Source organism: Salmo trutta, chromosome 32, assembly GCF_901001165.1.
Source record: "Salmo trutta chromosome 32, fSalTru1.1, whole genome shotgun sequence".
NCBI lineage: Eukaryota > Metazoa > Chordata > Actinopteri > Salmoniformes > Salmonidae > Salmo > Salmo trutta.
Window position 1 is genome coordinate 843,028 of NC_042988.1, and position 22,990 is coordinate 866,017.

Below are 22,990 nucleotides of genomic sequence, written 5' to 3' on the forward strand. Positions count from 1 at the left end.
TTCAAAAGTGATTATAATTCACAAGTGACAGGCTAATATTGTCAACCATCAGACTTTTCTTGATTTAATCTTGTCTTTACATAAACTAAATAATATGTGTGAAATTTGTTTTGATTTAGAATGGACCATTATCATGCACCTGTATCGAAACAGGGGCAGCTGGAAAAAAATACATCTATGTACTTAAATAGCGTTTGGAGGATGCATTTCCCCGTGGCAGCCAGGTAGGCTATACTCCTGTTGGAAATAAGAAATTTGCTTAATATTAGGAAAGTTGAGAAATAAATTTAGTAGGCCTAGCCTATAGAAAACTGATGGGATCCTCTTTTTATTAGCGGCCATCACTCGGTTTTCTCCCACAATTGCATAGCCTATAGAAATGTTACGCAACATGACCTCATGAAGTGTTTGATTAGATTTTCAATTTCATTGATGTCAGAGTGATTAGAGGGACATTAGAGTGTGGAGTACCAGGCAGTTAGCAAGTTTGGCAGGCTACTAATGACAAGCAGCGCTTGGAAAAGCCTAATTACTGTGACTAAACGGTCATGTGGAATTTGACAGCCTTCATGACCAGTGACCGCTAGTGTTGCGGTAATACGGTCACCGCAACAGCCCTAGTTACATACAGCTGATGTGTTGTGCATTGAAGTCCACAAGCGAAGAGAAGGAATATAACGTGGCTGTTATGAGTGAACTCTGTTTACGCGCGATCAGGGGTGTATTCATTCTGCCGATTCTGTTGAAAAACATTTCTTCAAAAGAAAGTAAACGGAACAAAACGGGGATAAACATACCTGAATTTGTCCAATAGAAACTTGTTTGCAACTGTTGGACTAATGATTACACCCCATATCAGCTAGATGCAGGCAAATGTGTGCAAGGCGGTATTGAATGTCACGGTTGGTCACCTCAAATTTGTCTCTCGAACTGTATACTTCTATGTTTTAAACTTTCATTCATAGGCTAGGTTGTAACAACCTCATGATGGGAAAATGTAAGTATCATGTAGTAGCCTAAACCTATCGCTGTTACATTGAACTGGGTGAATGGAATATGAATGAGAGTCATCCAATATGCTGTAATAGGAATAAGGCCATGGTCATGAAAATAAAATCATCCTCCCTCATCTTAAACAGCACTGTCCGCCACTGTGGTAGACATATAGGCCCCACGTGCACCGCACACACAGAGACGGGCATTCCAGTGGCGTTGTTGCCTCTGGAAAGATAGTTTATTTTTGGTCAATTGCAAATTACTGTTTCAATAAATCATTAAAAAAAGCTAATTGTGAGCCAAAAACTAACGTGATTAGGTCAAAACATTTTTTAAATTAATAGAAAAATCAATCAATCACTGGCACCCTTGAGACCAATAAAAACTGTGTGTCGCACTGCCAAGTCAAACAGCTGCAAATGTGACTGACTGGTCGCAGTATCAAACCCTGATGTTTGACATTTGCCAGAAAGAGCTTCCCTCTCTAAAACGGTTAAAGCAACAACAACAAAAATCCAATGACTGGTTTGTATAAACCTGCTCTGCCTCTATGACCTCAATGTTGCAATTTACAAATGCTATTATCCTTGTACCATAGAGTGAACAGTGTCCTGACAAGACAGCAACTTCTCTGAGTAAGGAAAAATCATGCATCAGCATCATTGATATGTAAAGTGCATTCATAAAGTATTCAGACCCCTTTACTTTTTCTACATTTTGTTACGTTACCGCCTTATTCTAAAATGTATTAAATAGTTGTTTTTTCTCAATCTACACACAATACCCCATAATGACAAAGCAAAAACTTGTATAGACATTTTTGAAAATGTATAAAAATCCTGAAATATGACATTTACATAAGAATTCAGACCCTTTACTCAGCACTTTGTTGAAGCACCTTTAGCAGCAATTACAGCGTTGAGCCTTCTTGGGTATGACGCTACAAGCTTGGCACACTGGTATATGGGGAGTTTCTCCCATTGTCCTCTGCAGATCCTCTCAAGATCTGTCATGTTGGATGGGGAGAGTCGCTGCAAAGCTATTTTCAGGTCTCTCCAGAGATTTTTATTTATTTTATTTCACATTTATTTAACCAGGTAGGCTAGTTGAGAATAAGTTTCCATTTGCAACTGCGACCTGGCCAAGATAAAGCATAGCAATTCGACACATACAACAACAGAGTTACACATGGAATAAACAAAACATACAGTCAATAATACAGTAGAACAAAAGAAAACAAAAAGTCTATATGAGTGAAGGATGCTTTGTTGCGATATAGGAAGCCGATTCTAGATTTAATTTTGGATTGGAGATGCTTAATGTGAGTCTGGAAGGAGAGTTTACAGTCTAACCAGACACCCAGGTATTTGTAGTGTCCACGTATTCTAAGTCAGAGCCGTCCAGAGTAGTGATGCTGAACGGGCGAGCAGGTGCGGGCAGTGATCGATTGAATAGCATGCATTTAGTTTTACTTGCATTTAAGAGCAATTGGAGGCCACGGAAGGAGAGTTGTATGGCATTGAAGCTCGTCTGGAGGTTATCTAACACAGTGTCCAAAGAGGGGCCAGAAGTATACAGAATGGTGTCGTCTGCATAGAGGTGGATCAGAGAATCACCAGCAGCAAGAGCAACATCATTCATGTATACAGAGAAGAGAGTCGGCCAGAGAATTGAACCCTGTGGCACACCCATAGAGACTGCCAGAGGTCCGGACAACAGGCCCTCCGATTTGACACACTGAACTATCAGAGAAGTAGTTGGTAACCCAGGCGAGGCAATCATTTGAGAAACCAAGGCTGTTGAGTCTGAGGCTGAGGTGCACCCATGACCAGCTCTGAAACCAGATTGCATAGCGGAGAAGGTACGGTGGGATTCGAAATGGTCGGTAATCTGTTTGTTAACTTGGCTTTCGAAGACCTTAGAAAGACAGGGTAGGATAGATATAGGTCTGTAGCAGTTTGGGTCTAGAGTGTCATCCCCTTTGAAGAGGGGGATGACCACGGCAGCTTTCCAATCTTTGGGAATCTCAGACGATACGAAAGAGAGGTTGAACAGGCTAGTGTTGCAACAATTTCGGCAGATCATTTTAGAAAGAGAGGGTCCAGATTGTCTAGCCCGGCTGATTTGTATGGGTCCAGATTTTGCAGCTCTTTCAGAACATCAGCCATTTGGATTTGGGTGAAGGAGAAATGGTGGGGGCTTTGGCAGGTTGCTGTGGAGGGTGCCGGGCAGTTGACCGGGGTAGGGGCAGCCAGGTGGAAAGCATGGCCAGCCGTAGAGAAATGCTTATTGAAATTCTCAATTATAGTGGATTTATCGGTGGTAACAGTGTTTCCTAGCCTCAGAGCAGTGGGCAGCTGGGAGGTGCTGCTCTTATTCTCCATGGACTTTGAGTTAGTACTACAGGATGCAAATTTCTGTTTGAAAAAGCTAGCCTTAGCTTTTCTAACTGCCTGTGTATATTTGTTCCTAACTTCCCTGAAAAGTTCCATATCACGGGGGCTAATCGATGCTAATGCAGAACGCCACAGGATGTTTTTGTGCTGGTCAAGGGCAAACAGGTCTGGAGTGAACCAAGGACTATATCTATTTCTAGTTCTACATTTTTTGAGTGGGCCATGCTTATTTAAGATGGTGAGGAAGGCACTTTTAAAGAATAGCCAGGCATTATCTACTGACGGGATGAGGTCAATGTCATTCCAGGATACCCGGGCCAGGTCGATTAGAAAGGCCTGCTCGCAGAAGTGTTTTAGGGAGCGTTTGACAGTGATGAGGGGTGGTCGTTTGGTCGCAGACTCATTACGGATGCAGGCAATGAGGCAGTGATCGCTGAGATCTTGATTGAAAACAGCAGAGGTGTATTTGGAGGGCGAGTTAGTTAGGATGACATCTATAAGGGTCCCCGTGTTTACGGACTTGGGGTTGTACCTGGTAAATTCATTGATAATTTGTGTGAGATTGAGGGCATCAAGCTCAGACTGTAGGATGCCCGGGGTGTTAAGCATGTCCCAGTTTAGGTCACCTCGTAGCACAAGCTCAGAAGATAGTTGGGGGGCAATCAATTCACATATGGTATCGAGGGCACAGCTGGGGGCAGAGGGAGGTCTATAGCAAGCGGCAACAGTGAGAGACTTGTTTCTGGAAAGGTGAATTTTTAGAAGTAGAAGCTCAAATTGTTTGGGTGCAGACTTGGATAGTAATACAGAACTCTGCAGGCTATCTTTGCAGTAGATTGCAACACCGCCCCCTTTGGCAGTTCTATCTTGGCGGAAAATGTTATAGTTGGCGATGGAGATTCACACATGGCTAAGACATCCGGGTTGGCAGAGTGTGCTAAAGCAGTGAGTAAAACAAACTTAGGGAGTAGGCTTCTAATGTTAACATGCATGAAACCAAGGCTTTTACGGTCACAGAAGTCAACAAATGAGAGCACCTGGGGAGTGGGAGTGGAGCTAAGCACTGCAGGACCTGGATTAACTTCCACATCACCAGAGGAACAGAGGAGAAGTAGGATAAGGGTACAGCTAAAGGCTATACGAACTGGCCATCTAGCACGTTCGGGACAGAGAGTAAAAGGAGCAGGTTTCTGGGCACGATAGCATAGATTCAAGGCATAGTGTACAGACAAAGGTAAGGTAGGATGTGAGTACATTGGAGGTAAACCTAGGCATTGAGTAATGATTAGAGAGATATAGTCTCTAGAGACGTTTAAACCAGGTGATGTCATCGCATATGTAGGAGGTGGAACAACATGGTTGGTTAACCTCTCTAGGGCAGGTGGCACCAAATCGTCCCACCTACGTAACAGCCAGTTGAATCCTGTGGCGCGATATTCAAATACCTTAGAAATGCTATTACTTCAATTTCTCAAACATATGACTATTTTACAGCATTTTAAAGACAAGACTCTCGTTAATCTAACCACACTGTCCGATTTCAAAAAGGCTTTACAACGAAAGCAAAACATTAGATTATGTCAGCAGAGTACCCAGCCAGAAATAATCAGACACCCATTTTTCAAGCTAGCATATGTCACAAAAACCCAGAAGACAGCTAAATGCAGCACTAACCTTTGATGATCTTCATCAGATGACACACCTAGGACATTATGTTATACAATACATGCATGTTTTGTTCAATCAAGTTCATATTTATATCAAAAAACAGCTTTTTACATTAGCATGTGACGTTCAGAACTAGCATACCCCCCGCAAACTTCCGGCGAATTTACTAACAATTTACTAAATTACTCACGATAAACATTCACAAAAAGCATAAATTATTTTAAGAATTATAGATACAGAACTCCTCTATGCACTCGATATGTCCGATTTTAAAATAGCTTTTAGGTGAAAGCACCTTTTGCAATATTCTAAGTAGATAGCCCGGCGTCACAGGGCTAGCTATTTAGACACCCAGCAAGTTTAGCCTTCACCAAACTCCGATTTACTATTAGAAAAGTTTGATTACCTTTCCTGTTCTTCGTCAGAATGCACTCCCAGGACTTCTACTTCAATAACAAATGTTGGTTTGGTCCCAAATAATCCATAGTTATGTTCCAACAGCGGCGTTTTGTTCGTGCGTTCAAGACACTATCCGAATGGTAAATAAGGGACATGCGCACGGCGCATTTCGTGACAAAATATTTCATTACCGTACTTCGAAGCATGTCAACCGCTGTTTAAAATCAATTTTTATGCCATTTTTCTCGTAAAAAAAGCGATAATATTCCGACCGGGAATTAGGTAAACAGACGAAAGAAAATACAGCATGGGGTCGACTCGGGCACGCGCCTAAGCCCTTTGTCCTCTGATCGGCCACTTGGCAAAGGCGATAATGTGTTTCAGCCTGGGGCTGCCTCGATATCGTTCAGCTTTTTCCCGGGCTCTGCGAGCCTATGGGAGCCGTAGGAAGTGTCACGTTACAGCTAAGATCCTAAATGTTCAATAAACAGAGCCAAGAACAACACCACCTTGTCAGACAGGCCACTTCCTGCATGAAATCTTCTCAGGTTTTTGCCTGCCATATGAGTTCTGTTATACTCACAGACACCATTCAAACAGTTTTAGAAACTTTAGGGTGTTTTCTATCCAAAGCCAATAATTATATGCATATTCTAGTTACTGGGCAGGAGTAGTAACCAGATTAAATCGGGTACGTTTTTTATCCGGCCGTGTAAATACTGCCCCCTAGCCCTAACAGGTTAAGGCATATTGAGCAGGGCTAGAAGCTCTATAGTGAAATAAGACAGTAATCACTAACCAGGACAGTAATGGACGAGGCATATTGATATTAGAGAGAGGCATGCGTAGCCAAGTGAACAGATGGCCGATCAGGTTCAAGTCCAGGCTCTGGCTGGGCCACTCAAGGACATTGAGACTTGTCACAAAGACACCCCTGCGTTGTCTTGGCTGCATGCTTTGGTTTGTTGTCCTGTTGGAAAGTGAACCTTCGCCCCTAGTCTGAGGTTCTAAGCGCTCTAGAGCAGGTTTTTAATCAAGGATCTCTCTGTACTTTGCTCTGTTCATCTTTGCCTCGAAGAAATAGTCTGGACAAAAATCTGGTTGCTAATTATTTTTCGATGCTAAGCAATCAAAGAATGGTTGCAATGAAGGCTGGCTAACATTCTTGTCACTTGCTAGCTAACAAGCTGTCGACAGCAAACAAAGATGTTAAAACTTCTTAGGGCTAGGGGGCAGTATTGAGAATTTTGAAAAAAATATGTGCCCATTTTTTAACTGCCTCCTACACCAACTCAGAAGCTAGAATATGCATATTATTGTTCAGGTTTAGATAAACACTCTGAATTTTCTAAAACTGTTTGAATGGTGTCTGTAAGTATAACAGAACTCATATGGCAGTCAAAACCCTGAGACAAATTCTGACAGGAAGTGGATACCTGATGTGTTGAATTACCTTTAAGCCTATGCCATTGAAACACACAGGGGCTTATTAATCTTTGAGCACTTCCTATGGCTTCCACTAGATGTCACCAGTCTTTACAAAGTGTTTTGAGTCTTATACTGTGAGATCTGACCGAACAAGAGCCATGGAACGGTGGTGGCCGATTAGACTCTGGCGCGCGAGTTCATGTTGGGTACTCTCGTTCCAATACGTTTTAAAAGAGAATGCAATCATCCGCCTTGAATATTATTCATGTTCTGGTTAAAAAAGGCACTAATGATTTATGCTATACAACGTTTGACATGTTTGAACGAACGTAAATATTTTTTCCCCCCTCGTTCATGAAGTGAAGTCCAGCGGGCATAGATCATGTGCTAACAACACGGAGCTTTTTGGACATAAATTATGAGCTTTTTCGAACAAAACTACATTCGTTATGGACCTGGGATTCCTTGAAGAGAATCAAAGGTAATGGATTATTTACATAGTATTTTCGATTTTAGATCTCTCCAACATGGCGGTTAGTCTGTATCGCAAAGCGTATTTTTCTGGGCGCAGTGCTCAGATTATTGCAAAGTGTGATTTCCCAGTAAGGTTATTTTTAAATCTGGCAATCCGGTTGCGTTCAAGAGATGTAAATCTATAATTCTTTGAATGACAATATAATATTTTACCAATGTTTTCGAATAGTAATTATTTAATTTGTTGTGCTGATTGACTGGCGGTTATTGGAGGGAAACGATTTCCTGAACATCAACGCCATAGTAAAACGCTGTTTTTGGATATAAATATGAACTTGATAGAACTAAAAATGCATGTATTGTCTAACATAATGTCCTAGGAGTGTCATCTGATGGAGATTGTCAAAGGTTAGTGCATAATTTTAGCTGGTTTTCTGCTTTTGGTGACGCCTGTCTTTGAATTGACAAAACATTACACACAGCTATTGTCAATGTACTCTCCTAACATAATCTAACTTTATGCTTTCGCCGTAAAGCCTTTTTGAAATCGGACAACGTGGTTAGATTAAGGAGATGTTTATCTTTCAAAGGGTGTAAGATAGTTGTATGTTTGAGAAATTTGAATTATGACATTTAATTGTTTTCAAATTTGGCCCTCTTGATATTTCACCTGTTGTTGATAGGGTGTACCAGGGGTGGCACGCTTGCGTCCCACATAGCCTCTAGAGGTTAAACTCTCCAGCTGAAATGACAGCAAACTATCTGCATCTGTTTGTTTTAGCCGTTTTCTATTGACATCTCTTTGGATATAGACAGTGCATTTGGAAAGTATTCAGCCACCTTGACTTTCCACATTTTGTTACGTTACAGCCTTATTCTAAAATTAATTAAAATATATATGTTTTTTTCCTCATCAATCTACACATAATACCCCACAATGACAAAGCGAACAGTTTATTTCATTTTGGCAAATGTATTAAAAATAAAAGGTGTGCCTTACTTACATAAGTATTCAGACCCTTTGCTATGAGACTTGAGATTGAGCTCAGGTGCATCCTGTTTCCATTGATCATCCTTAAGATGTTTCTACAATTTGATTGGAGTCCACCTGTGGTAAATTCAAATAATTGGACATGATTTGGAAAGGCACACACCTGTCTATATAAGGTCCCACAGTTGACTGTGCATGTCAGAGCAAAAACCAAGCCATGAAGTTGAAGGAATTGTCCGTAGAGCTCCATGACACAATTGTCTCGAGGCACAGATCTGGGGAAGGGTACCAAAACATTCTGCAGAATTGAAGGTCCCCAAGAACACAGTGGCCTCCATCATTCTTAAATGGAAGAAGTTTGGAACCACCAAGACACTTCCTAGAGCTGGCCGCCCAGCCAAACTAAGCAATCGAGGGAGAAGGGCTTTGGTGACTCTGACAGAGCTCCAGAGTTCCTCTGTGGAGATGAGAGAACCTTCCAGAAAGACAACCAATCTCTGCAGCCCTTTATGGTAGAGTGGCCACATGGAAGCCACTCCTTAGTAAAAGGCACATGACAGCCCGCTTGGAGTTTGCCAAAAGGCACCTAAAGAAGGGAAAGGGGCATACCTAGTCTGTTGTCCAACTGAAAGTATTGAACTGAAATGTGTCTTCCGCATTTAACTGAACCCCTCTGAATCAGAGGAGCGGGGGGCTGCCTTAATCGACATCCACGTCTTCGGCGCCAAGGGAACAGTGGGTTAACTGCCTTGCTCAGGGGCAGAACGACAGATTTTTACCTTGTCAGCTCGGGGATTCGATCCAGCAACCTTCCGTTTACTGGCTCAACGCTCTAATCACTAGGCTACCTGCCAGACCATGAGAAACAAGATTCTCTGGTCTGATGAATTCAAGATTTAACTTTTTGGCCTGAATACCATGTGTCACATCTGGAGGAAACCTGGCACCATCCCTACGGTGAAGCATGGTGGTGGCAGTATCATGCCTGTGGGGATGTTTTCCAGTGGCAGAGACTGGGACACTAGGCAGGATCGAGGCAAAGATGAACAGAGCAAAGTAGAAAGAGATTCTTGATGAAAACCTGCTCCAGAGTGCTCAGGACCTCAGACTGGGGCGAAGGTTCTCCTTCCAACAGGACAACGCAGGAGAGGCTTCAGGACAAGTCTCTGAATGTCCTTGAGTGGCCCAGCCAGAGCCCGGACTTGAACCTGACAGAACAACTCTGGAGATACCTGAAAATAGCTGAGCAGCGACACTCCCCATCCAACCTGACAGAGCTTGAGAGGATCTGCAGAGAATAGGAGAAACTCCCTAAATACAGGCGTGCCAAGCTGATAGCGTCATACCTCCCCCCCGCCCCCTCCTCCCTCTCTGCGGATGACTTTGTCAACCATTTTGAAAAGAAGGTTGACGACATCCGATCCTCGTTTGTTAAGTCAAACGACACCGCTGGTCCTGCTCACATTGCCCTACCCTATGCTTTGACCTCTTTCTCCCCTCTCTCTCCAGATGAAATCTTGCGACTTGTGACGGCCGGCCACCCAACAACCTGCCCGCTTGACCCTATCCCCTCCTCTCTTCCCCAGACCATTTGCGGAGACCTTCTCCCTTACTTCACCTCGCTCATCAACTCATCCTTGACCGCTGGCTACGTCCCTTCCATCTTCAAGAGAGCGAGAGTTGCACCCCTTCTCAAAAAACCTACACTCGATCCCTCCGTCTCCGCACCACGTGCTCTCACCACTGGTGTCCCCCAGGGCTCAGTTCTAGGCCCTCTACTATTCTCGCTATACACCAAGTCACTTGGCTCTGTCATATCCTCACATGGTCTCTCCTATCATTGCTACGCAGACGACACACAATTCATCTTCTCCTTTCCCCCTTCTGATAACCAGGTGGCGAATCGCATCTCTGCATGTCTGGCAGACATATCAGTGTGGATGACGGATCCCCACGTCAAGCTGAACCTCGGCAAGACGGAGCTGCTCTTCCTCCCGGGGAAGGACTGTCCGTTCCATGATCTCGCCATCACGGTTGACAACTCCATTGTGTTCTCCTCCCAGAGTGCTAAGAGCCTTGGCGTGACCCTGGACAACACCCTGTCGTTCTCCGCTAACATCAAGGTGGTGGCCCGATCCTGTAGGTTCATGCTCTACAACATTCGCAGAGTACGACCCTGCCTTACACAGGAAGCGGCGCAGGTCCTAATCCAGGCACTTGTCATCTCCCGTCTGGATTACTGCAACTCGCTGTTGGCGGGGCTCCCTGCCTGTGCCATTAAACCCTTACAACTCATCCAGAACGCCGCAGCCTGTCTGGTGTTCAACCTTCCCAAGTTCTCTCACGTCACCCCGCTCCTCCGCACACTCCACTGGCTTCCAGTTGAAGCTCGCATCTGCTACAAGACCATGGTGCTTGCCTACGGAGCTGTGAGGGGAACGGCACCTCCGTAACTTCAGGCTCTGATCAGTCCCTACACCCAAAGAAGGGCACTGCGTTCATCCACCTCTGGCCTGCTCGCCTCCCTACCTCTGCGGAAGCACAGTTCCCGCTCAGCCCAGTCAAAACTGTTCGCTGCTCTGGCACCCCAATGGTGGAACAAGCTCCCTCATGACGCCAGGACAGCGGAGTCAATCACCACCTTCCGGAGACACCTGAAACCCCACCTCTTTAAGGAATACCTGGGATAGGATTAAGTAATCCTTCTAACCCTCCCCCCCAAAAAAATATATAGATGTACTATTGTAAAGTGCTTGTTCCACTGGATATCATAAGGTGAATGCACCAATTTGTAAGTCGCTCTGGTTAAGAGCGTCTGCTAATTGACGTAAATGTAAGACTCGAGGCTGTACTCACTGTCAAAGGTGCTTCAACAAAGTACTTTGTAAAGGGTGTGAAATGTAATTATGATATTTCCGTTTTAATAAACTTTCAAAAATATCAACCTGTTTTTGCTTTGTCATTATGGGGTACTGTATGTAGATTGATGGGAAAAAAACAATTTAATCAATTTTAGAATAAGGCTGTTAGGTAACAAAATGTGGAAAAAGTCAAGAGGTCTGAATACTTTCCGAATGCACTATGTATTTTTTGTCACACAACTATTTTTTAAGTGAGATTTCCAATGCACTTTTTGTCTCTATATGGTTATATATGTGCCATTTACAAGAGTAAAGGTATCAATGAGTAGAACTCCTCTAAAGTAAATAGTACCGCTCCTTTTTCACAAGTGCATTAACACCAAATTGAACACAATTGGAGACTGTACAGGTAATAGTAAGGACTGTTTAGCAGTCAGAAAAGGGTGCCCAATATTCATTCAATATCAGGGTTTATGAATGCATACCTGGTCCAGCTCTCTCTGTGTCTCCTCCTCCATCCGGCGGATGTCATCCATGGTTAGATTCACCCAACGGTCTAGCCAGCAGAAGAGCTGCCGATGGAAATTAGTGAAGAGGCGCTTCTCTTGCTGCTCCAGGAGGGGGAGGGATGGAGGGCAGAAGAGGGGATATGAGAGGTTGGTGAGAGAGGGGGACATATTCTTATGGAACTCTTTTTCTAATTGTCATTGCAGTGATCTTAAAGTGACTAGGTACAAACCAGCCTAATGACGACCTTTTACCCTACTGTCTTCACCTGTCAAGTTCTTTCCAATCAGTGCAGATGAAAGGGAGGAGACAATGAGAGGATGTGATTTTAAGCAATCGAGAGAGCTTAGAGCAGGGGTTCTCAACCTTTCTTACACAAGCAAGGCCCCACATTAGAATTTTCTTATTGACCAATCCTAAATCTAGTAGGGCATGTCAATCTGCTTTACATATATATAAAAAAAAGATAATTGGAATGTACTACCACAAAGAGATCATGCAGGACAATTGATTTTTTGGTTGGGATCTTTGAGGGCTCTCTCTCTGGTAGGGATATGCATTTTACAGTAGATCAGAAACGGTACTTAAAACAAATATAAAAACACATTTAAATATGTTGTTCTTGAAGAAAAAAATGGAATTATTCAAGTAAAACTCTCGCTGCCTGACTAAATGGATGGTTATATAGACTGGAGCAGTTACTCTGAAAATCCTAACATGTCTTTCTATTGTGAATACATGTTTGTCATAACTTTTTGACAATTCATACAAATTGCTGTTAAACCCAAACCCAGACAGAAGTTGGCTCTTAATCCAATTCTGAGACATTCACCTGCATTTATCTTGCTCCATGTTATACCAGCACTGATGTATGTGCCATTTGGAATGTTGAGTGAAATACTGTTTTATCACATACATTGTCAATTTGAACAATTTAACCCATTAACACATTTGGGAAATGTTTGTATTGTACAGCAGTATACAATAAAACCCTCCTCCCCCTGTTGAGAACCAAACAACTACTCCAGAGTAGAGCAGAGGTGTAAATGTGGATACCTTTCCTTAACCATGTGACTTTTTTGTGGTATTTAGGCAGTGACATGGTCAAATAATATCACAGAAAGGAATTTTGGGTTGCTGCTATCATGTAGACTCACCTCACACAGATAGATGGTTCGAGTTAATATACACTCTAAACTACAATACAGGATCATCAGAATTAAACAATAAATACATGTGTATACACATACAGTGGGGGAAAAAAGTATTTGATCCCCTGCTGATTTTGTACGTTTGCCCACTTACAAAGAAATGATCAGTCTATAATTTTAATGGTAGGTTTATTTGAACAGTGAGACAGAATAACAACAAAAAAATCCAGAAAAACACATCAAAATTAGGGAAATAAGTATTTGACCCCTCTGCAAAACATGACTTAGTACTTGGTGGCAAAACCCTTGTTGGCAATCACAGAGGTCAGACGTTTCTTATAGTTGGCCACCAGGTTTGCACACATCTCAGGAGGGATTTTGTCCCACTCCTCTTTGCAGATCTTCTCCAAGTCATTAAGGTTTCGAGGCTGACGTTTGGCAACTCGAACCTTCAGCTCCCTCCACAGATTTTCTATGGGATTAAGGTCTGGAGACTCCAGGACTTTAATGTGCTTCTTCTTGAGCCACTCCTTTGTTGCCTTGGCCGTGTATTTTGGGTCATTGTCATGCTGGAATACCCATCCACGACCCATTTTCAATGCCCTGGCTGAGGGAAGGAGGTTCTCACCCAAGATTTGACAGTACATGGCCCCGTCAAATGATGCGGTCTAAGTTTTCTTCTCCCCTTAGCAGAAAAACGCCCCCAAAGCATAATGTTTACACCTCCATGTTTGACGGTGGAGATGGTATTCTTGGGGTCATAGGCAGCATTCCTCCTCCTCCAAACACGGCAAGTTGAATTGATGCCAAAGAGCTCCATTTTGGTCTCATCTGACCACAACACTATCACCAGTTGTCCTCTGAATCATTCAGATGTTCATTGGCAAACTTCAGACAGGCATGTATATGTATTCTTGAGCAGGGGGACCTTGCGGGCGCTGCAGGATTTCAGTCCTTCACGGCGTAGTGTGTTACCAATTGTTTTCTTGGTGACTATGGTCCCAGCTGCCTTGAGATCATTGACAAGATCCTCCCGTGTAGTTCAGGGCTGATTCCTCACCGTTCTCATGATCATTGCAACCCCACGAGGTGAGATCTTGCATGGAGCCCCAGGCCGAGGGATATTGACAGATCTTTTGTGTTTCTTCCATTTGCGAATAATCGCACCAAATGTTGTCACCTTCTCGCCAAGCAGCGAGAAGGCACATTGTGCCTTTTTACAGCCTGGTACTGGGTTACCTTTATAGACTCCCTTGAAGCTTGTGTGCATCGCAGAGCAACACAACCGACACCTTCGTGTTCATGAATCTCCCCTTACACTATTGGTGACAGTTGGTTTTGTGAGAAGACCTCTTCAAAATAATGACGTCTGCGACAGACTTCAGAGGACTGCCGTAAAGCTCTTGGTTATAGATGTGGCCATAAGCCAAAATCCATTGGCGGATGGTGTTGGTACTATTTGAGTATTTAAAACCTTTGTTATCTGAATTATTCATTTTAACTTAGATTGGCTTACCCCGGCCTCAGACCATTTTAAGAATATTTGTCTTGACTTTAACCTGACTCAACTGATTGCAAAACCCGCAGGGATGAATGTAAAAAAATCCAGCAAACGCCTCACTGATTGGGGGCTATCTGTCAGAATTAGGTCAAAAGTACTTGTTCAGCGGTGTCTTTGCTAATTATCCCAGTGATCACTGTCCTATAAAAGCAGCTCCGGTCCTTCGTTAAATTGCAGAAAACAAATTATTCAGTCAACACTCATTCCGGTTATTGGCTATGGCAATATCATCTATATACAAATGCAGCTGCCACTGTATTGAAGCCATTGGATGCAGTTGATCATAGCGCATTGCGCTTTATTACAGGTGATAAGTTCAGTACACATCATTGGATTTTGTATCAGAAAGTAGTCTGGCTCCCTTTCAAGTCTTGTAGATCGATGTTTTGCATTATTTTTGTTTATAAAGCCCTCAGGTATAAGCTTCCGCTATACCTTACCTCATTCTAAACCTTCAGACGTACAAGTTACCAGACCCGGATTCAGGGATGTCTAACCCTGGAAATCTTTTCAATCTCCATTGAGTAAGGTAAATCTGCTTTTCATTTTTTTGTGCCTCATGTGGAATGATTTCCAAAACTCCCTAAAGTTGGTGCCTCTATGTCAATTCAGGCAGATGTTACAGGACCTGTTTACTCAAGGATGTGTTTGATTCATATGATTGTGTTTTACTTTTCATGTTTGCGTTTCATGTATTGTGTCATTTTATGTGTATAGTGTTGGAATGGGCTAAATTTGAACATTGAGATATTAAATGAATGATAGGAAGTGAAAGAGACTTGGTTTTATGTCAGAAGTTAATGGTTCTCTGAAGAAAGACAGATGGCTTCGGAATGTGTTGGGTGGACGAGAGGAGAGCAATGTGTGAAACAGGGGAGACAGATGGACATCTGTGAATTAGATGAAGGAGGGGTTGAGGTCAGGAGGGGAGGACAGATTCTCTTAAGGGAGTAATAAAGGTGTGGTATCCTGTTACCCTCTTTACTCTCTTCCTGTAGAACCATAAAATGTAAGGATTGGAGAAAAGGAGGAGAGTTTTAAGTGGAGGTATATAACTGTGATGGTGAGAATTGTTTTGCTGTCTGAATACAGCTGTACAGAAACTTTGGGGAGAATTAAACTTGGTTAAAGCTTATCTAGTGTCCATGAGTTATTTACTCAAAAAATAAGAACCTAACAATAGTGTAATTGTTGTTTATTGATGTGTTCTTGCAGAGCTCATCTGCAAAAGAGACCGTGGTCCCAGCATGACTCCCTGGCTAAATAAAGGTTAAATATATACCACCAGTGACCAACATTTTCAGTCGCAATTTGCTTTCATCTCATGTAATGATTTTCATGATATTGATCATTCTAAGCTAACTTTAATACGCAAAAGTTGCAATGTAAAAGCTAAGGTTCAGATAGTAGCTAACATTAGCATTCAGCTAACTAGTAGTTAATAATATATGATGTTAGAAGGATGCAGAAATGATTTTGTTTAGCTTGCTACATAGCAATGTGTAATAAAAATAACACTGATAACTTTACTGTATTAGGCTAATCCTACTTGTTGAAGCTTATGTTGTTAGCTAGCTAGCAGTAGCTGATGTGTGATATTGTTTTGTAATTGAGTTTACGGATGAGAAAATAAACCCTTTAATTGTCTGCACATGAGTTTCAGGTTCCTTGGTGTCCACATCACCAACAAACTATCATGGTCCAAACACATCAAGACAGTTGTGAAGAGGGCACGACAACACCTTTACCCCCTTAGGAAACTGAAAAGATTTGGCATGGGTCCCCAGATCCTCAAAAAGTTATACAGCTGCACCATCGAGAGCATCCTGACCGGTTGCATCACCGCCTAGTACGGAAACTGCTCGGCAAATGACCTTAAGACGCTACAGAGGGTACTGTGTACGGCCCAGTACATCAATGGGGCCAAGCTTCCTGACATCCAGGACCTATATACTAGGCAGTGTCAGAGGAAGGCCCACCCGGACTATTTACATTGACACACCGCCCTTTGTTTTTACACTGCTGCTACTCGCTGGTTATTATCTATGCATAGTCACTTTACAAATTACCTCGACTACCACCGCACATTATATGGCGCCGGAAGGGATGGGCTCATAACCAACCATGCCATTTCGCATTGTTTGTACATAATTTTGCTGCTACCGTATTGTTATTTTACTGCTGCTCTTTAATTATTTTATAAATGATTTTTTGTGGTATTTTTCTTAAAACTGCATTGTTGGTTAAGGGCTTGTAAGTAAGCATTTCACTGTTGTATTCGGCGCATGTGACAAATAAAATTTGATTTGCTTGTGAATTGTTGCATTATTGAGGAGTGAAATATGGTTTAGTTGCATTATTAAACAGTGTAAAAATGTTTAACATTAAAAAAGTTGTTGGCAAAAGTGGCGCAGTGGTCTAAGGCACTGCGTAGCGTGTGCCACTAGAGATCCTGGTTCGATCCCAGGCTATGTCACAGCCGACCGGGAGACCCATGTGGCGGCGCACAATTGGCCCAGCGTCGTCCAGGTTAGGGGAGGGTTAGGCTGGCAGGGATGTTCTTGTCTCATCGCGCACTAGCGACTCCTGTGGCGGGCCAGGCGCAATGCACGCTGACAGTCGCCAGGTGTATGGTGTTTCCTCCAACACATTAGTGCGGCTGGCTTCCGAGTTAAGCAGGCATTGTGTCAAGAAGCAGCGTAGCTTGGCTGGGTTGTGTTTCGGAGGACGCAGGGGTCTCGACATTGGCTTCTCCCGAGTCCGTACGGGAGTTGCAGAGATGGGACAAGACTGACTACCAATTGGGGAGAAAAAGGGGTAAAAAAATACATGTAAAAAAAAAGTCAAAATACAAAATAAAAACAAACAAGTTGTGAGCAAAGTTCAATAGTTTGTTAAATGCATGCTTACTGGCTACTGTGATGTTCACTGTAAATTTGAGCTGCGCAGCAAGAATCTTGTGTTGCCAAGCCACATCCAAAGAAAAGGTTGTAATTTCAATAGAAAAGTTTAAAATCTGGGGATCTGCAAAGAAGACGGTGCAGCAACAAGTCTAGTGAATGTAATGATGCTCTTAGCTCTTCTAAGCTCTTACCTTGTGAATAAAGTTCTCCACTCGTCCCTGCAGCCCCCACCAGCGGAAATGCACCGTTACAAGCTTATAGGCAGTCATATAGGGACAGTTACTGTTGTGGAGCTCCTTCTACACAGTAAAAGAGAGAGTGAATAGACAAACAAGGGGAAGAATGAGAGAGGCAAAGGATACCCAGAATTAACATGTAAATCACTTTTCTATTCAAAGCTAGATTGGGAAAACAAATACACTCCTTTTACTTTGAAAATGTCACGCTGCCTTTATGATACATAAAATCGATGGTAAAATATGGTAAATTAAAACAGAACAAGTGTAATTTCAGACATGCCTTCCATCCTGGTCCCAGGGGTCCTCTTCCAGTTTTCTCAGAATGGAAGATGGCTGGGTCTTCCTCTGGTTTATAGTCCTACATATGAAAACAGAGAAAAAGTATTTCATATGTATACATTTTACATATAGACTACAGTATGCATAGAATAAGGAATTAGACAAGAACCTTCTTATGGTATAAAAAGTAAAACATTTTGGTCAGGGAGTTAATCAAACTATTATTTACTCAAATAAGTATTTATCTGCACTGTATGTTTATTAGCTAGCCAGCCAGTTTTAGAAGAATGATTCCATTCCTATTAATCCTGAAGAGTCTATTGACACACACGTGTCAATCTAAGTAACATAAAACAAGTCCCATCAAAATCCTTCAGTTTATGCTAGAGATATTTGTTTTTCGCATGCGCTACGTCTCAATCCACCGCATCAGCCTATGTCGGCCTTCCGCATCTGCGGTGGAAGATGGCCGACCTATAGCGGTGTTTGTCAGACCATGGGTCTTCTGACAAAATCATCTGTAGCGTCCAAACAGTCTACAAACTAAACTACGTCCACTCTATGGAAAGATGAGACCCCTTCAAGCCCCACGGAACTCGTCTGAAGGTAACCCATACAAATAAATGGAAATATGAAGGTAGTTTAAGTGCGAACAAAAATAATGGGGTTAAATGTGTGCAAAAAGATATAAGAAAGCTCAGGAAATATTACATCTCCTAGATATAGGACAGACACTTCAAAACCATATGATTTATTTTTTGACTGTCTTCTTGCCATTTATGAATGTGTTATTCAATGCGCTTCTATGGACTACAGTAGTAAAGGCCAAATTCATAATTTTTGTTATACCTAAAAGGGTCCTAAAAGTCTAGATCAAATAGTTAAATGATCCATGGTATGAATAGGGCTGTTACGGGTCATGACCGCAGTCAAATTCCGCATGACAATTTTCTCATGGCTTCTGGAAGGAAATGCTGTCGGAATGCTCAACAGATGTCGCTCATTCAGCCGACAAACTTTCAACCGGTTCTCCCCAATAAGCAACGAGTCGGAGTCAGAGGCCGAGCCTTCTCTGGACTCTCCTCCACAAGTTACGGGGTCTGAGCCGCCAAAGCCTCCCACCCTAGTCCTTAGCGACTCCATTACCCGCAGTATCAGACTTAAAAAGAATCATCCAGCGATCATATACTGTTTACCAGGGAGCAGGGCTACCGACGTAAAGGCTAATCTGAAGATGGTGCTGGCTAATACCCCGACTACACCGAACACGTTGCAAAATAAATGTAGGAATATGTTATTCAATTATAGCGCGTGCCAACGAGCGTCTGCGTTGCCAAGGGCTAAAATAGAAGTCATTCCTATTTCTGATGCAGATCGTGCTGCAAGTCCTGCCTCTCCCATCTCCTCATTGGTTTATAGAAGCAGGTACCCACGTGCCATCTCCTCATTGGTTATACCCACGTGGGTGATTGAAAGACGAACTGTTTTGCCGGTTGTCGTGGTAATACTATGAAAGTGTAGATGCCAGTCATCATATAAGTTCAAAGATGAAAAGGCCTGGAAGGAGGAGAGACGACTAGAAACGATTCGGTTGACCGTTTTATGTGTGGATGAATTGTCGGAGTAGAGGACCGTGTGCATTTCAGGTAAAATAACAACTCAATGTTTATATCCCAGGACAAATTAGCTAGCAACAGCAAGCTAGCTAAATTGGACAAATTAGCTAGCAAGTGCAAGCTAACTAGCCATACATGTTTAATGCTTTTCGACCTGTCCCCAAATGAATGTCATTGGTTCAGAGTTTGTTTTGTTGTGTTTGTTGTAGGGGGACAAAATCAATTTATGCACGATGGCGCACGCGCAGCCCGTTTGGGTTCCGTGTAAGGCTAAAACTGGTGAATGTACCGAGTATAGGGATATTGTTATCCACGTCGGCACCAACGATGTTAGGATGAAACAGTCAGATGTCACCAAGCGCAACATAGCTTATGCGTGTAAATCAGCTAGAAAGATGTGTTGGCATCGAGTAATTGTCTCTGGCCCCCTCCCAGTTAGGGGGAGTGATGAGCTCTACAGCTGAGTCTCACAACTCAATCGCTGGTTGAAAACTGTTTTCTGCCCCTCCCAAAAGATAGAATTTGTAGATAATTGTCCCTCTTTCTAGGACTCACCCACAAACAAGACCAAGCCTGGCCTGCTGAGGAGTGACGGACTCCATCCTAGCTGGAGGGGTGCTCTCATCTTATCTATGAACAGACAGGGCTCCAACTCCTCTAGCTCCACAATGAGATAGCTAGCCTGTCAGCTTAGTGGAGTCTGTCACTAGCAGTCAGTGTAGTCAGCTCAGCTATCCCCATTGAGACCGTGTCTGTTCCTCGATCAAGGTGGGGCAAAACTAAACATGGCGGTGTTCGCTTTAGCAATCTCACAGGAATAAAAGACCTCCTCCATTCCTGGCATTATTGAAAGAGATTGTGATATCTTACATCTCAAAACAGGGCCAATAATGTTAGATCCCTCACTTCCAAGGCAGTTATAGTCAATGAACTAATCACTGATCATAATCTTGATGTGATTGGCCTGACTGAAACATGGCTTAAGGCTGATGAATTTACTGTGTTAAATGAGGCCTCTCCTCCTGGTTACACTAGTGACCATATCCCCCACGCATCCCGCAAAGGCGGAGTTGTTTGCGATAGCAAATTTCAATTTACAAAAAATACTATTTTCATCTTTTGAGATTCTAGTCAGCCTACTCAATCACTTTTTATAGCTACTGTTTACAGGTGTCCTGGGATGTACACAGCATTCCTCACCGAGTTCCCTGAATTCCTAAATTGGACCTTGTAGTCATGGCAGAAAATATTGACATTTTTGGTGACTTTAATATTCACATGGAAAAGTCCACAGACCCACTCCAAAAGGCTTTTGGAGGCATCATCAACTCAGTGGGTTTTGTCCAACATGTCTCTGGACCTACTTACTGCCACAGTCATACTCTGGACCCAGTTTTGTCCCGTGGAATAAATATTGTGGATCTTAATGTTTTATCTCATAATCCTAGACTATCGGACCACCAATTTATTACGTTGGCAATCGCAACAAATAATCTGCCTAGACCCCAACCAAGGCTCATCAAAAGCCATGCTATAAATTCCCAGACAACCCAAGGATTCCTAGATGCCCTTCCAGACTCCCTCGACCTACCCAGGGACATCGGATAACAAAAATCAGTTAACCACCTGAGGAACTAAATGTAAACTTGCGTAATACCCTAGATGCAGTCGCACCCCTAAAAACATTTGTCATAAGAAACTAGCTCCCTGGTATACAGAAAATTCCCAGGCCTGAAACAAAACTTCCAGAAAATTTTTACAGAAACGGCGCTCTCCCAAACTACCAATTTTGAGACTAGCTTGGAAAGACAGTACCGTGCAATATCGAAGAGCCCTCACTGCGGCTCGATCATCCTATTTTTCCAACTTAATTGAGGAGAATAAGAACAATCGAAAATGTATTTTTAATACTGTTGCAAAGCTAACTAAAAAGCAATCCCCAAGAGAGGATGGCTTTCACTTCAGCAGTGATAAATTCATGAACTTCTTTGACAAAAAGATCATGATCATTAGAATACAAATTACAGACTCCTCTTTAAATCTGTGCATTTCTCCAAAGCTCAGTTGTCCTGAATCTGCACAACACTGCCAGGACCTAGGATCAAGTTAAATAAAAAACTTTTCGGCCTCTCTCGAATCTCCCATGCCTCTCAATTTTTTTTGAAAAAGCTGTTGCGCAGCAACTCTGTGCCTCCCTGAAGACAAACAATATATGAAACGCTTCTGTCTGGTTTTAGACCCCATCATAGCACTGAGACTGCACTCGTGAAGGTGGTAAATTACATTTTAATGGTGTCTGACCAAGGCTCTGCATCTGTCCTTGTGCTCCTAGACCTTAGTGCTGCTTTTGACACCATCGATCACAACATTCTTTTGAGAGATTGGAAACCCAAATTGGTCTACACGGACAAGTTCTGGCCTGGTTTAGATCTTATCTGTAGGAAAGATATCAGTTTGTCTCTGTGGATGGGTTGTCCTCTGACAAATCAACTGTACGTTTCGGTGTTCCTTAAGGTTCTGTTTTAGGACTAATATTGTTTCACTATATATATTTTACCTCTTGGTGATGTCAACCGGAAACATAATGTTAACTTTCACTGCTGTGCGGACGATACACAGCTGTACATTTTGATGAAACATGGTGAAGCACCAAAATTGCCCTCCCTGGAAGCCTGTGTTTCAGACATAAGGAAGTGGATGGCGGCAAATGTTTTACTTTTAATCTCGGACAAAACAGAGATGCTAGTTCTAGGTCCTAAGAAACAAGAGATTTTCTGTTGGATCTGACAATCTTGATGGTTGTACTGTCTCAAATAAAACTAATGAAGGACCTCGGCGTTACTCTGGACCCTGCTCTCTCTTTTGATGAACATATCAAGACTATTTCAAGGACAGCTTTTTCCATCTTAGTAACATTGCAAAAATCTGAAACTTTGTCCAAAAATGATGCAGAAAAGTTAATCCATGCTTTTGTCACTTCTAGATTAGACTACTGCAATGATCTACTTTCCAGCTACCCGGATAAAGCACTAAATAAACTTCAGTTAGTGCTAAACACGACTGCTAGAATTTTGACTAGAACCAAAAGAATTTATCATATTACTCCAGTGCTAGCCTCTCAATACTGGCTTCCTGTAAAGGCTAGGGCTGATTAAGGTTTTACTGCTAACCTACAAAGCATTACATGGACTTGCTCCTACCTATCTCTCCGATTTGGTCCTGCCGTACATACTTACACGTAGGCTACGAACACGAAACGAAGGCCTCATTGTCCCTAGAATATCTAAGCAAACAGCTGGAGGCAGGGCTTTCTCCTATAGAGCTACATTTTTATGGAATGGTCTGCCTATCCATGTGAGAAACACAGACTCGGTCTCAACCTTGAAGTCCTGTGGTCCCGTGTGGCTCAGTTGGTAGAGCATGGTGTTTGCAACACCAGGGTTGTGGGTTCGATTCCCACGGGGGACCAGTAAGGGGGAAAAAAAAGAAAACGTATGAAATGTATGCATTCACTGCTGTAA

At 42.7% G+C, this 22,990-nt stretch overlaps 1 protein-coding gene across 2 annotated transcripts in view; it reads right to left on the reverse strand.

The window, feature by feature from the left end:
* Positions 1–22,990, reverse strand: part of pitpnbl (phosphatidylinositol transfer protein, beta, like) — a 77,015-nt gene that overhangs the window by 15,688 nt on the left and 38,337 nt on the right. For both annotated transcript variants that reach the window (XM_029726960.1, XM_029726961.1), the window contains 3 exons: positions 17,855–17,932; positions 17,527–17,634; positions 11,699–11,821 (listed from right to left, as the gene is read on the reverse strand). In XM_029726960.1, the coding sequence (XP_029582820.1) occupies positions 11,699–11,821; positions 17,527–17,634; positions 17,855–17,932 (309 nt within the window). The remainder of the gene's footprint in view (positions 1–11,698; positions 11,822–17,526; positions 17,635–17,854; positions 17,933–22,990) is intronic.